Here is a 14,267-nt window from a genome sequence, read left to right as displayed (position 1 = left end):
TGTCTTTTGTTTTTATTAGCATCTAATAGAGCACACAATTATATATTTGGTTTTTAAAATGTAATATATCTAATTTATGGTAGCCAGGAAGACAGATCATGATATTCAGGTTCTTTATTTTTTGAAAAACTCTAGGTGATGTGGTCTCTAGGTTCCTTTCCAATCTGTAATATTTTATAATTAGTATAATCTATTTTATAATTATTACATAATTATATAATATTTTATAATCTCGTATAATACACGAGATAAATGGAAAGCATAAATGAAATCATCTGGGTAATCTAAAAATAAAAACATTTGCAACTTATATGGTATTGGAAACAATATCTCTCAAGAATGTTTTCCGTTTTGGTTACTGTGGAACCATAAAATTATTAAAAAAGCCAAGGGTATCTATTTTTTGTTGTATTAGACTTTAATGATAATGATTATATTATAGACTCATTTTCAAAAAGGAGAGCTTGGAGGATGAAAGAGTTGATGCCCAGACTATAAAGAATTTTATAGTCAGGATACTGTACTGGATACTATATTATCAGGATACTATAGTTAAAAGTTAAAGTCCTTTATAAACTTTATCCTTTTTTAAAATCTGAGCTCTGAAATGTGACAAGTTGAGAGTTTAAATGCCTTCTGTGTTCCTTCTTTCTTTTGCTGATTAACAGATTGCCCCAGATTTAGCAGCTTACAACAGCAGCCATTTCTTATACTGTAGTTTTTATAGTTAAGGATTGGAGAGTAGCTTACTTGCTGGTTCTAGCTCAAGGTCTTTTGTGAGGCTGTAGCCCTCTGAAGGCTTGATTCGGGCTGGAGGATCGGTCTTCTACTGGACAGACACAAGACTGTTGGCAAGATGCCATTGTTTCTTGCCTCAAGGGCCTCTCCACAGTTACTTGAGTGTACTCATGACATGGCAGTTGGCTTCCTCAGAGAGTGACCCAAAAGGAAGAGATCAAGCAGACAGTTTCTGAAGTCTTGCACCTTCACTCTTGTTTGGAGTCTTTTAAGTCCAGCTCACACTAGGGAGAAGGGTCTTGGGTTCCATGTCTTGAAGGGAGGAATATAAAAGAATTTTCAGGGTTACCTGGGTGGCTCAGTCAGTTAAGCATCTGAATCTCGATTTCGACTCAGGTCATGATCTCAGGGATGTGAGATGGACCCTGGTATTGGTCTGTGCGCTGAGTGTAGAGCCTTCCTCAGTTTCTCTCTCCCCCTCTCCCTCTGCCCTCTCCTGCTCATGTGTACTCTCTTAAAAAAAAAAAAAAAAGGATTTTCAGACAAGAAAATGGATGTAAATGGAGAATAAATGGATATAAATGGAGAATGGAGATAAAAAGGCCTTGTTACTTTGGTGCTTGGCTAGTGGTGGAGGTAATGACTCTGGAGTCAGTGCTTGGGTTCAAATCCTGGACGTGCCTCTCATTAACTTTATGACCTTGGTCAAGGAAACTTAGATTCTACATCTATAAAATGAGTGCAGTAATAATATATAATTCATAGGAACGCAGAGAGGAATATGTGAAAAAAAGTGAACATAAAGCAGTTAGCATAGGAGCTGTTATTTCAGTAAGAGTTACCTATTTATCTTTTTCCCCCTGCTATGATATAGCAATAACTTTGATGTAGGAGATATCTTTCTGTAATGTTACTAGCAGAATATGAATTTACTCTTATATGCCGTAATATGATTTGTCTACCTCCTACCCTATCTATTCTTACTGTTTTTTATTCTACTTACTAATACCTGCTTAATCTTGAAGACTTGAGAAGTGCAGATGAGTATGTGTGAAATGTGTATGTATACACATGTATATAGTGTATACATACATTCACATGTACTACAGGGCTTGAGTCATATTAGGGGAAGAAATAGATATTTAAATAGATATTTAAATCTTAGCACATTTATATTTTTACTATTTTACTGTGTTGTTTAAATTTTTTCGAATGCATTTTTAATGGAACAATCCACTGAATGTTTTATTTCCTCAGGCTAGGCCCAGGAAATGAAACTCCTGGGTCAGAATGTATGAACCTCTTTTAGACTCTTTATATATAATGCCACACTGCTTTCCTGGAAGTTTGTACCAACTTATATTTCCAGCAGCAGCTTGCCACTTCCAATATACTTCTTTTGGTTTCTAAGAAGTATTGGTGGCTGAAATCATAGTTTCAGTGGCAAGGCAAAATTGCATTAAAGCCCAGGGAATTGTGTTTTTACGAGAACTTTAAATATATAGGAATATTTTCCAGTCTTTCTGAATTGATTTGTACACACACACACACACACAATGAAGTATTAGGTAGGAATAGATAGTTTCTCTTTTCTTGGAACTTAAAATATAAGGCTGAGGTAAATACATATAATTAAGATGTACAAATAATAAAATACATACTGTTGACTTAAGATATATCTCAAGAAGCAAATTATAAGGTAAAAGTTACACATCAGATCAGGCTGCAAAAGACTTGCATATTGAGAATGCCTTCTTGAGCCAAGTTAACCTGTTGCCTCCAGAAAAAAATAAGCTGCTTTTCCATTTTAAATACAGGAAAATCTACTGATTGATAGGAGTAGAAACTCAGGTTTATTATCAATTTCGGTGATCTGCCTAAAGCCAGGAGTAACTGCTATATTCTGTATCACATCCCACCTGTAAACTGTCTCAGGTTAAGATGCTGCCCATCAATGGATGACCCTTTTTTAAAATTGACCATAGATTTAAAAAGCTACCAATCATATAGTTCTGTCTAGTAGGTGAAAGTTCACCTAATGCAAGAAAGATCCTTATTGATTTCAAGAGGAGTTGTATTTTGGAAATGGCATATAAGTTCTTTTGGGGAGGGTGGAGATCATGGTGGCAGGGCTAGGAGAAAGCTTCAGGAGAATAAATGAGTATTTAGAAGAAAGGAAAAGAAAAGTCATGGGCTGTATATATGTATTCTGAAACTGCACTGACACACTGGGCAAACTTGTAAAATTGTACATTAGTATTACCACTGGAAATTTTTTTCACTTCAAGATTATCAGCACAGTTCATTCCATTCAGATCATAAGTATTATACCTTAAATTTGTAACTGCCGAATCTTTTCTGGTGTTTATTTAGCAAATACTTATTGAGCACTTACTCTGTAGAAAGCACTGTTTTATGTAAATTATGTGTCGAAAGAACTTTAGGGCAACGTTTTATTTCAAACCTCTTTTGGACCAGGGAAGCATTTTTTTTGTTTGTTTGTTTTAGAAGATTCATCCGAGTCATCTTATTGGTTTGATTTTCTGTGTCAATAAATTTATAGTCACTAAATGGCAATTTATCCCCCCCTTTCCCTCCTCGATTGTATTTTAACATGTACGTATTTATAATAGGATTAGTTTCTGTGAAAAAGATTTTAAAAGGGAGATGACATAAATGAATGTTTGTTTCCAAACGAACAAAATAGGAATGAAAGGGTACATGAGTTTCATGACTAGCAAATGGGGGAAGGATAATCTACCAGAGGCTGGCATGTTGTTTACTAATAAATACCTGTTTAGTGTGCTCTTTAACAGTTCTGTAGTGGGGAAAAAGACGAAGTCGGCCTCTGAAAGTAGTTGGAAACTCCTTACTTTCCAAGTAAAGCTTTTAGCATATTTTGTAGGCATGCCTCTTTTTTTGTTGTTATTGGTATTCCTGTTTTAAAGTGCAGCTTTTCAAGTGGACGGGTTACATGTTGCATAAGCTTCGAAACGGCCAAAACAAGTTAAATAGCCACCTTTATTTACAGCTGTGGGACTAGGTATTAGATCTCTTCCAGGAAGAAAATTTGATTAATGGCTCTTTTCCAAAGTGGGGACAATTGCAGACTTTTCTTCCGCAGAGCGTGAAATGTGCCTCTTCCTGCCGAGGGCCCTTGTCCTAGCCGCGGCTCCCGGGGCGGTTTCCAGCCTCAGGTGTCTCCCCCGCCGTGGGCCGCGGCCGCTCTCCGGGGCGGGCGTCCGGGACTTCCTGTCTGGGCGCGGGGCGGAAGGATCGCGTTGCCAGCCGAGGCGGCCGCCGCCACCGCCGCCGCCGCCGCCCCTGCCGTTAGGTGGTGGGGTTTCTCAGCCCCGCGGCGGGAGGCGGGCCGGCCTCGGCTTCCTGTCGGAGGACGCGCAAGGATCCGGGCGTCTGAGTGTGTGCGAGTGCGTGAGTGTGTGTCGGTCGCACGGCGTGTATCTCCGGCCGCGGGTTCCGCCTCCTCCCCTGCCGCCGCTGCTCACGGTGTAAGTCAATGTGAAGCAGCAGCTCCAGCCCCGGGATAAACATGGCGACGTCTCTGCATGAGGGACCCACGAACCAGCTGGATCTGCTCATCCGGGCTGGTAAGGACGGGGGAACTTTTCTCCTGTGCATCGGTGCAGCAGGAGAGGGGGTGCACAGAAGGCGGGGTGTCTCCCCTGTGGCGGTCAGTGCAGGGGGTTCAGTGTCCACCTCAGTCACTGGGGCGGCCGGGGGAAAGGGGGGTAGTGAATGAAGTAATGGAGGCGACGAATCAGGAAGTGATCACCTTGGAGAGTAACCTGCCTCGAATCTGGCGCTGTCGCTTCAGGGTGTGTTCGGCGAGCGGCGGCGGCAGCTGCCGGGCGGAGCGCTGGCAGCCGGTGCTGGAGAGCCGAGCCGCAGTTAAGTTGGGGACTCGGGGGCGGACGAGTTGTGCGCTTCACCCCAGTTGCTGAGGAACCAGGAAGTGAGTGAGGCTGTTGTCTCTCGGCTGCGCCTGCCACGCTGTCTGGCCGGAGAGGCCGCTGCTGCCCGCGGTCGGGGGCGGCGGGCTTCTCCGGTGAACGCTCGCCACCCCCGCTCGGCTCTCCTTTCAGACTTGGTTCACAGATCCACGACTTCCGCGTGGACGAGGCAGCCCCGGGCCATGTCCGGTAGATCGATACCCGCCAAAAAAATGCTCTGCCCCTCCTCTTCACGTCCCCACCTTGTGCAGGCTCAGGAGTAACGGTTCTGGAAGGGGTCACTCAATAATGTGGAATGGCCCGGGAGGATGTTTCTCTCGGGGGCCCGCCTCCCTTTCCTCATTTAATGGGTGGCTGTGAAGAAGTAGATTTAATGCCCCTTCCCTCGTGGGTTGTTTTTTTAGGGGAAGAATGGGAAGGACACGGTATATATTTGGTACCCCTGACCTGGAGCCTGGGGGCATCAGAGAAGAACGTTTATTTTCGTAAACAGTGGGTGAATGTGAAGGAGTGGGGTGGGCGACAGGGAATCTTGGCCCTAGGGAAGTCTCAGCACGGAATTGCCCCCTTTTCCCCTCCCCCCCAAACCTCCCACCATAGCGGAAGCGCCTCGGAGAGGACAGAACGGTCGGGATTGACAGGCCCCTAGTTCCAATCTGCTCTCGGAGATGTTCCAAATAAGAACGTTGATTTCTGGGGGCGGGACTCTGGGCCAGCGCTGAGCCAATGAAGATTGGGCGGGAGTGAAGCTGACAATGTACGCATGGAATTGGAGGGAAGAGGAGTGTAAACACGGAAGTGGCCGCGGGGGTGGGGGATGTGCAGCGCCACTGCTGCAGCGGAAGGGCACGGACTTAAGTTACATAGAAAAAGCAGCTTTACTTAACAGACAGCGCAATGAGGACTCTTAGTCGCTGTAGCAGTGCTAGAATATTATTTACTTATAGCAGTAATAAGCATACATGTTCCCTTTCCCTGGGTTCTATTTCATACCGCCAACTGTGGGAACTGGGAGGTAGGAAATACCGAAGGGTAATGCTGTAAAAGATCTAAAAGTAGTTTGATTGGTGGAACTCTGATTCGGTTGATTGGGGAGAATCATGAACATAATGCGTATCGCTAAATTTAACAGGACTTTTAGTTGAAATAAAGTCTTGAATAATATAAGTATGTGTTGTCTGATACATGAATGACCAGACTTTTTTTTCTGTAAAATGTAATGTTACACGTTTCAAAAGTCCCAAAGAAAAATCACAGTTTACTGCATGGTGACTGAAACACATTTGACAGTTATTTTCTGATAAGAGCAAGAATTTAAGTATTAGTAAATAAGAACTTGGTTCCTTTTGTGTATGTTCAGTCCATTAATAACACAGTATGAATTAAGGAACGGAATTTTTGGTCTTTTATTACTGGTGCTAACAATACCTGTAATTGTGTGGGTCGATGATATTTTTGTGAGTGTTGAACATTTGAAGAGTTTACAGTGATTGGAACATACCAAGAGAACCTTAGCATAGTCCCCGCAGTCAGAATTTTGCAAAATATTGTAAAGTTTAGAGGGCTAATTTGCCAATTGGAGGTATTTTTTTCATAAGCTTTTGGAATTAGCGAGGCTGAATGTGACATATAGGTATTTTGCTTGGAATGGAAACCTGTGGAGAGTCTACAGTTGGAAAATACAAGTTTTAGCTCCCTTTGATAAAAGTTTTTTTTTTTTTTTAAAGTTAAATGTTGTTTTCTGGTCCTAATGCATTTCTTTAGTATTTACAAATCTTAACAATTGAAGTTTCCTTTATGATTATAATGTTACGTAAAGAATATATTTTACCTGTAATTGTCTCCAAATTACTTCCTCAATAATTTTCATGTAATTTGAAGCTCTCTTACAAGTCCTATTTTAGAGGGAAACTTGAGACAGGTTTGCTGATTTACCCAAAGATTACTCAGTGAGAAGTTGGGAAGGAAAGGTGGCCCACAAGATGAGGAATCATGGATCCAAGTTAATAAAAATTTAGATTGCTGCCAATTTCCAGTGATGTTAGAAGAGTAATGTGTGTGAAGTTTTTATTTGTAAAATAGAATACCTTTTTATTCCTCTGAGAGAATTATATGTTAGACATAATTCTTCCTCACAAAGATTTTACAGTCTAATTGAGACAGATGTAAATATACTTAATATATAAATGTTAATGTAACTACAGTGATTGCTATAATGGGTTGATGACTAGTGTATAATGACTGATATTAATGAAAACTTCTAGAGGAGATCAGCTTTTAGTCAAATATTGTCAGCATAAGTGTTTCTAAGTGATTTTAAAGCACTTAATAGTACACTACTATATTGTTATATGTTAAGGTACTAGGTGATATACTTTTGCTTTTATTTTCTCCCTTTTGAGGCTTAACTATCAACTGTAGTTAACCAACTTCAGCTATCAGCTTCAGCTTTAGTTATCAGCATTTTTGCTGTCAGAGGAGTCTTAAGAATGAAATGAAATAAATAAGCTTGTTTATTAAAAATCACTTATTTGAACACACAAAGTGTTTTTGTGAAGACTTGACATATGTTGTAAAACTTTCACTTATAATGCTATTTATGAGAAAGAATTTTGACCCTGAAGTCAGGAGATGAGGATCTGCATCTCGCTGTCACTAAACTAGCTCTGTCCTAGTGACTTTACTTCTTTAAGGTTTCATTTTTTTGTAAGAGGACAAGATTGACTAGGTGATCTCTAATAACTAAGATTATAACTAGTTCAAATAGTTAATGGAAAGTGAAGGCTTTTTTTTTTTCTTCTTGGGTTTTTTTTTTGTTTTTTTTTTTAAACAATGCAATGTGTAAATAAATATTTGAATTGGGAGGTTAGTATGTGCTAGCCAATGTTTGTGCCAAAATGGAATTTGAGGCCAGGTCTATATGTTGAATGACATTATGAAATAGTTTAGGATCTTCATATATGAAGATATATATATATGTCTGTGTGTGTGTGTGTATATATATATATATATATATATATATATATATATATATAAAACACTAATCTTACATATATAGTGAATTGTAGGAAAAACAAATGTCTAGTTTGTAGGAACAGTGAATGTTACTTTCTTCATTGTGATCTAGATTTTCTGGAAGATTTTCAATTTAAAATATTCTGCCTTCTTCTCAAGTATACTTTCCTTGACTTGTTTCTTCCTTTTTTGAGAAACTGAGAATTGAGAAATTGGAGAATTTGGGTTGAGAGATATGGTCACCAGAACTTTTTTCTACTTTAATGCCGTTATTAAATGGGAGGGAGGGAGTTTCCTGGAAATGTAGCTTAAGTATTTTCACTGATAAAACAAATCTGTCTGGTTTGTCAAAGTTCATTGTGAAATTTGAACTTGAAAATCTTATTTCCAGTTTACTGTAAATTGAAGTATCTGGTTATCAGTCTTGAAAAGATCAATATGAAAATTTAGGATGTGAGAAAATGAAGCGTGTGTTGAAATAAAACTGGAAGAATGGCATTCATTTTTTGTTTTTAAAGATGTATTTATTTTAGAGAGCGAGTGCAGTGAGGAGGGGCAGAGGGAGAGGGAAGGAAATTTAAGCAGACTCTGCTGAGCTCAGAGCCCATTGGAGTCCAGGGAGGGGCGGATCTCACGACCCCTGGGATCACAACCTGAGTAGAAACCAAGAGTTGGAGGCTTAACTGACTATACCACCCAGCCCCCATTAAAAAAAAAAACAAAACACAAACTTATTTGAATATACATTTAAGAAATTACTCTTCAGAATTCACTGCAACATTAGGACTAAAATTAAAAGCAAAATGAGTTAAATTGTAACGTCAGTATTTTAACATTCAAGCAGGATAGTTCAACATAAAACAGAGAAAAGGGTGGGCAGGAACATGTTCCTGATAATTATTTAAACTCCTTGTGTTATCTATAGCTTAAGTGTTCAAAGGGATGCAAAGAAGTGTTTATGAAAAACTTCTAAAATCTTTTATGTGTAAGTGGACAGAATACTGTTGTACTTGGAAAAGGGAGTCATAATTTTTCATCTCTCCCTGTTTAGACGCTAAAACTTAGAGAAACAGGATAGAATTTGGGTGTTTTTATTCTGTTTGGTAATAAATTATAGTTGCAGTCCTTAAAAACTAATATCTCTGAGCTGAGGATCTGTGGAGTCCTGAGCCTCTTTCAGAGAGTCTGTGAAGTCAGAATTGTTTTCATGACAATTCTAAGACATTATTTGCTTTTCAGTTTCACAAGTGATCAGAATTTTCTAGAGGCTACGTCTTGATACTACATCAATTTAATGAAGAAGCAAATCTGAATCTAATCACTTTCTAGCATGTATTAAAAAGATTTACCAAAATGTAAAACAAAGCTACTCATTTTTTTGTTACAGAAAAGCTATTTTTCATTAAAATATTACTTGGAAGTTATTAGATTTATTATTTGAAATGAATTGATAAATATTTTAATTTTTTCTTAATTTCAGTTTGAAATAGAATAAAATCTAAAAATAGGACTTAGATAAACAAAATCTCTTTGTCGTCCTCAAATAATTTGAGTATGAAAGTTGCTGTTGACCAGAAAAGTTTGAGAGTAGCTGTATATTTTTCAGTACCATAGGCATTAGCCATATGTGCCTGTTGAGTGGCTGAGAAACTGAATTTTTAATTTTTTAGAATTTTAATTAAACCTAAAAACTGAAGCTGTGGAAAACTTTTATATTGATTATCTGTTGAAATGACAATATTTTTTAATATACTGGGTTAAATGAAAGACAGTAATTTCAGTTTCTGCTTACTTTTTAAAATCTGGCTGTTGGAAATTTAAAAATTATAACATGGATGATGTTATATTTTCATCAGGCAGCTTAGTGCTTTTCCCTTCTAAACTTTTAAATTGTAACTATTGATTAGAAAGTCAAAGAGGAATAAGACAAGATGGAGTATCCCCAAATTTTACCTTTCCCCCTTTTTATTGTATTCATTTGTATTTTTCACTTACCTATTATGCCTTGGGGCTTTAGAAGATTAGCTGTATTAAGTCAGGTGCCTGGTTGAGTGATGATCTTGTATTATTAGTTTATGGTCTTCCTTGTAGGGACATACTACTGTCATTTAAGGAAGTGTTTTCTAATTTTTTTCCATTGCTTTCAAATTAAATTGCTATTAATTTTTATTTTTGACTTTAAGAACTTTGTTATGAGCTAGATCCATTGCCAGCATTCTCTTCTGCAAAGCTGAGAGGTATGTCTCTTGTCAGACTTAATTACCAAGTTTGGTATTTTGTAACAGCTGTTGAGTGAGTCTGGAATAGTCTACCATACAAACACCAGTTGATTAGAAAGCTGGAAATGGAACAAGAAGACACTTAACCAGTAGGAAAGGAGGGTATAAGCAAATTTGAGTTTTGGCACTATGAGTAAAGTTAAAATTGTTTTGAAATTTGTTTGATACATTTATTTCTTCAAAAGGGATTGAGCCCAACACCAAGAAATAATCTTAAGTAGAAAATAATACCTGCCAGATTACTTTTCACTTCATTGTTTCTATTTTTAAAACGAGTTCCTTTTTTTTTTTATTGTGCCATTAATTTCATACACATGTCTAGAAAGATACTAGTAAACCAAGTTTTAAGTAAGAGATAAGGAGTTTTCAGCCCTTGATTCTAGTTTATTTGCTTACTCTGGTTGTACAACACTGTTAAACTCATGTTTGTCCTTAAGAATTGTGCATAATTCTAGTTTAAATTGTGTTTGAATTACTGAGCTGAACCAAGTGAATTGAAAAGTTTTCAAAAATTACAGAAACTTAAATAAGAGAAATATTTCTTAAATTTCTTTTATCAAAAACTACTTATATCAACAAGAAAAAGATGAGGGTTTTCTTTTTCAAAATGGCAAAGTATTCTTGGAAACTGATAGGTACACTGTTGTAATAATTGACCTAAGTATGCGCTCTTAGGTGTTCGTTTGCATGTGCTTGGGGTTATAGTTAATAAAAATGACAAAAGTAAAATCAGTAAGCATCCAAAAAAAAAAAAAAAATCAGTGCTCCACTTAAGCTGTTAGCTTACAGAATAAGTTTAAATTCTTTTATAGCTTTCGTTAGTTTTGAAATATTTTACTTCTGTTTGTTTTCGATACTACCATTTATGTTTCTAAACTATTAGTATAAGCTTCACAAAGTTAGAGATCTATTCACATTTGTCTCTCAGATTTCTAACACAGGGTCTGATACACGGTAAATGCTCAACAACCAAAAGTTGACTGTCCATAGAACATAAAATCTCCTGATTGATAATTCCCAGAGAACGTATGCATTTTGGTATTCTCATCCTAAGTTTAAAATATGAACTAATAAATGTTATTCTTTTTGTGTTTTGTTTTGCTCTGTAAGTGTAAAACTGTCCTGGGAAATAATATGTTGAATTTGGGAGAAAGGAGAGTTTGAGGTCAGAAATATGAGCAAGAAAATACACTTTTAAGAAATAATTTCCACTGACATAATTAACATGAAATCAGGGTTTTATAAATGTGCCTCAAGCTACATAAAAACCCAGGGCAGCAGCATTTGTAATTGTTAGGCACATTTCATTTTGTTTATAACTGAAAACATTAAAAAAAATCGGGTAAAATTCTGTTGCTGTATGAAGTGTTTGAAGCTCTGATTTTAATATGGTAAGGTTTTTAGGGTATGTCTTAATACAATTACATAAGGAATTAATTTACTGAGGGTAGTTTATTTATAGCACCTAAGACAACACCTAAATTGCAACACAAGCAGACTTTAAAAGAATGAAGTTCCTAGAATAAGTTTTAAAAACCTGAGAATTTGTTTTCCAAGGTTCTTTAGTATATGTGAGTATTGTGGGGAAGCATTTTGAAAAATTACTTGAGAATGGTAATTTATTTTATACTCACTAAGTTTCTTAAAGTTGAGCTAGAAGGACTGATTGAATCCTTTGCTTCAGTGAAGCTGCAGATAAGAGTAAGCAGGGTCACCTAAAGATAGATTTACTTAGAGGTTTGGCTGCCTCTCTGGAACTGTTTAGCTTTGAGCAGATTTCCATAAATGGAAAGAGCAACTGGAGAGACCCAGTACCTTGGTTGAGAGTGTGGATGATGTGCAACAGGTGGTAAAACAGTCTCTGGATTTTTTTTTTTTTTTTTTAATTGCTCTCCAAAAGGCTAAGGCTTTAGCACTTGGTAAATTTTGAGATTAAGTGATTTTTTTTTTTTTTTCATTTAAAAGTTTCCTGGAAACGGTTTTAAAAGATTCGTATCTTTAGTGTGTAGAACTTGAGAATTTGTAATATAGCTTACGGAATTTATACAAATACTTCCTTCCTTTTAATCTTTTTTAGAGGACATTTTGAGAAAAATCTATCCAATTAGAAACTTACATATTCATGTTTCAGAACTAAGTAGAATGTTCAATATTTTTTAAGTCAGGGTGTGAAATTAATATATCACCTTACAGGGAAATTGGTACTTAATTGGCCAATTTCCCTGTAAGGTCTGTGGGTTGTTCTCAGCTTTAATATATAAAAGAAATACTTGCATACCTCTTGTATTAAAAATCTGTATTACAAATTATAGCAGATATAAAGATGAATTAAAGATAGTTCCCCCTGACCTCAGGGAACGTATAATCTTACAGGGGTGATAAGAAATTACCATGATTTAGAATTCTTATCTATATGCCAGGCATTGTACATGTTTTTTTATGGGTATCTCCTCAATTCTCACAACTATAGGAGGTAAGTAATACACCTGTTTTGTGCAAGAGGAAATCAGTTTCCTCACAGAGAAATTAAATTGCTGGTCTAGGGTAACATTATAAGTAGCAGAGACTAGGACCCAAGCTGTTGGACTTGAAAAGCCAAACGATTGCTGTATATTGTTTCACAAGTAATTCAAGCAACAAATCATAAAGTAAGTGCTAAAAGAGTTACAGAAGGCGGCAGAATTAGAAGAGGCTTCATGAAAAAACAAACATAGAAACTTTAAAAACAAATTTCTTGGGTAAAATGCAGAAAAGTTTCTTGAAGTCTTGAAGAGACAAGTTTATTGGGAAGACAGTTCCCAAGTGTCTGGTGCTATGCACTCACCTAGGAGAGTGTAAGAATCAAACTAATTCATTAAACTAACTTGGAAATACATGTTTCTGACTGTGATTCTGCAAGGTATTGATTTCAGTAGCTTTATATCACAATACATAATGGACCTCCTAGGACTGTTAATCTACAACCATCCTCCCCCCACCCCACCTCCAAGTTCGTTTAGTTCTAAAATTGATACAGGGTTCAAATTTCAAGGGTCTTTGTTTTCCTTTGGATAAGATTAAGAAATTTCTCAGTAATTTCTGATCATTCTCAGTTGCTTTATAATCAACATTCGTTTTGCAAAGAGTACATACTAGATCATTTTTTAAACTATTTCTGTAAATAAATTTTATGGACGAATACTAGAGTTATTCACGAGTTTGTTTATTTAGTAATGTATTCTGTGCATTTTTAATTGAGTAAACTTATTTTCCCCCCAGTGGAAGCATCAGTTCATAGCAGTAATGCACACTGTACAGATAAGACAATTGAAGCTGCTGAAGCCCTGCTTCATATGGAATCTCCTACCTGCTTAAGGGATTCAAGAAGTCCCGGTATGTGAATTGTTCTTTATAATAAGCATGTCACATCACTTCACATATCTAAAATGGGTTTCTTCTTAAATACATGGGAATTATTGTTCTCAGGGTTTATTATGCATGAATACCGGTGACAGTAGTACTTAGTTCCCTAGTCTTACATACTTTTTTATAATAAATGATACAGAAAATACCCACTATAGACAGATAAATGTTTGTTAAATTGCTGTTTATATTGTTATGTCTTATTTCCTTAACTGTGGGTAAATTATAAACCTTTGTAGTCCTTAAGGGACTTAAGGAACCTAAAGGGAATGGCAGATGGGGTGGAGGGATTTGCCTCCCATGACTACTTTCTGGCCTTTATTTAGTGATAAATAGGCAGTAGCTCCAGAGAACCTTCCATGGTGGAGAGAGGAGATAGCTTCTACCATTTCCTCATACTCCTTCAGGCTGGGAGTTTCCTTTTCTTTTGTCCCCCCCCCCCTTTTTTTCCCCTCATTAAGGCTGCCTTTGACAGTCATTGTCCTCTAATTAATGTCCAAGTGTTAATTTGACTTAATAATATTGGCCCTTCTTATTATAGGGATTTATAAATACCAAGAGCAACTATACTTTTTGTTTTGCAACTGTACTTTTTTTTTTTTTTTTTTTTTAAGATTTTACTTATTTATTTGACAGGCAGAGATTACAAGTAGGCTGAGATGCAGGCAGAGAGAGAGAGGAGGAAGCAGGCTCCCTGCTGAGCAGAGAGCCTGGGCTTGATCCCAGGACTCTGGGATCATGACCTGAGCCGAAGGCAGAGGCTGTAACCCACTGAGCCACCCAGGGGCCCTGCAACTGTATTATTGTATTATTCAGGGATGTGAGAAGAAAATTAGGGCATATTGGTCAATGTATTAATCTA

At 37.2% G+C, this 14,267-nt stretch overlaps 1 protein-coding gene across 11 annotated transcripts in view; it reads left to right on the top strand.

Annotated features, from left to right (window-relative positions):
• Positions 1-14,267, top strand: part of ELF2 (E74 like ETS transcription factor 2) — a 101,268-nt gene that overhangs the window by 74,820 nt on the left and 12,181 nt on the right. For 7 of the 11 annotated variants that reach the window (XM_004768501.2, XM_004768499.2, XM_004768500.2 and 4 more), the window contains one exon: positions 13,262-13,375. In XM_004768501.2, the coding sequence (XP_004768558.1) occupies positions 13,262-13,375 (114 nt within the window). Of the gene's footprint in view, positions 1-4,072; positions 4,347-13,261; positions 13,376-14,267 lie in introns of those variants that run through there. The other 4 variants (XM_004768504.2, XM_013064516.2, XM_004768503.2 and 1 more) reach the window with 1 other exon arrangement.

Source organism: Mustela putorius, unplaced genomic scaffold (genome assembly GCF_011764305.1).
Source record: "Mustela putorius furo isolate JIRA1106 unplaced genomic scaffold, ASM1176430v1.1 tig00000083_pilon_pilon_pilon, whole genome shotgun sequence".
Taxonomy (NCBI): Eukaryota; Metazoa; Chordata; class Mammalia; order Carnivora; family Mustelidae; genus Mustela; species Mustela putorius.
This window is presented reverse-complemented; position numbering and strand designations above follow the sequence as displayed.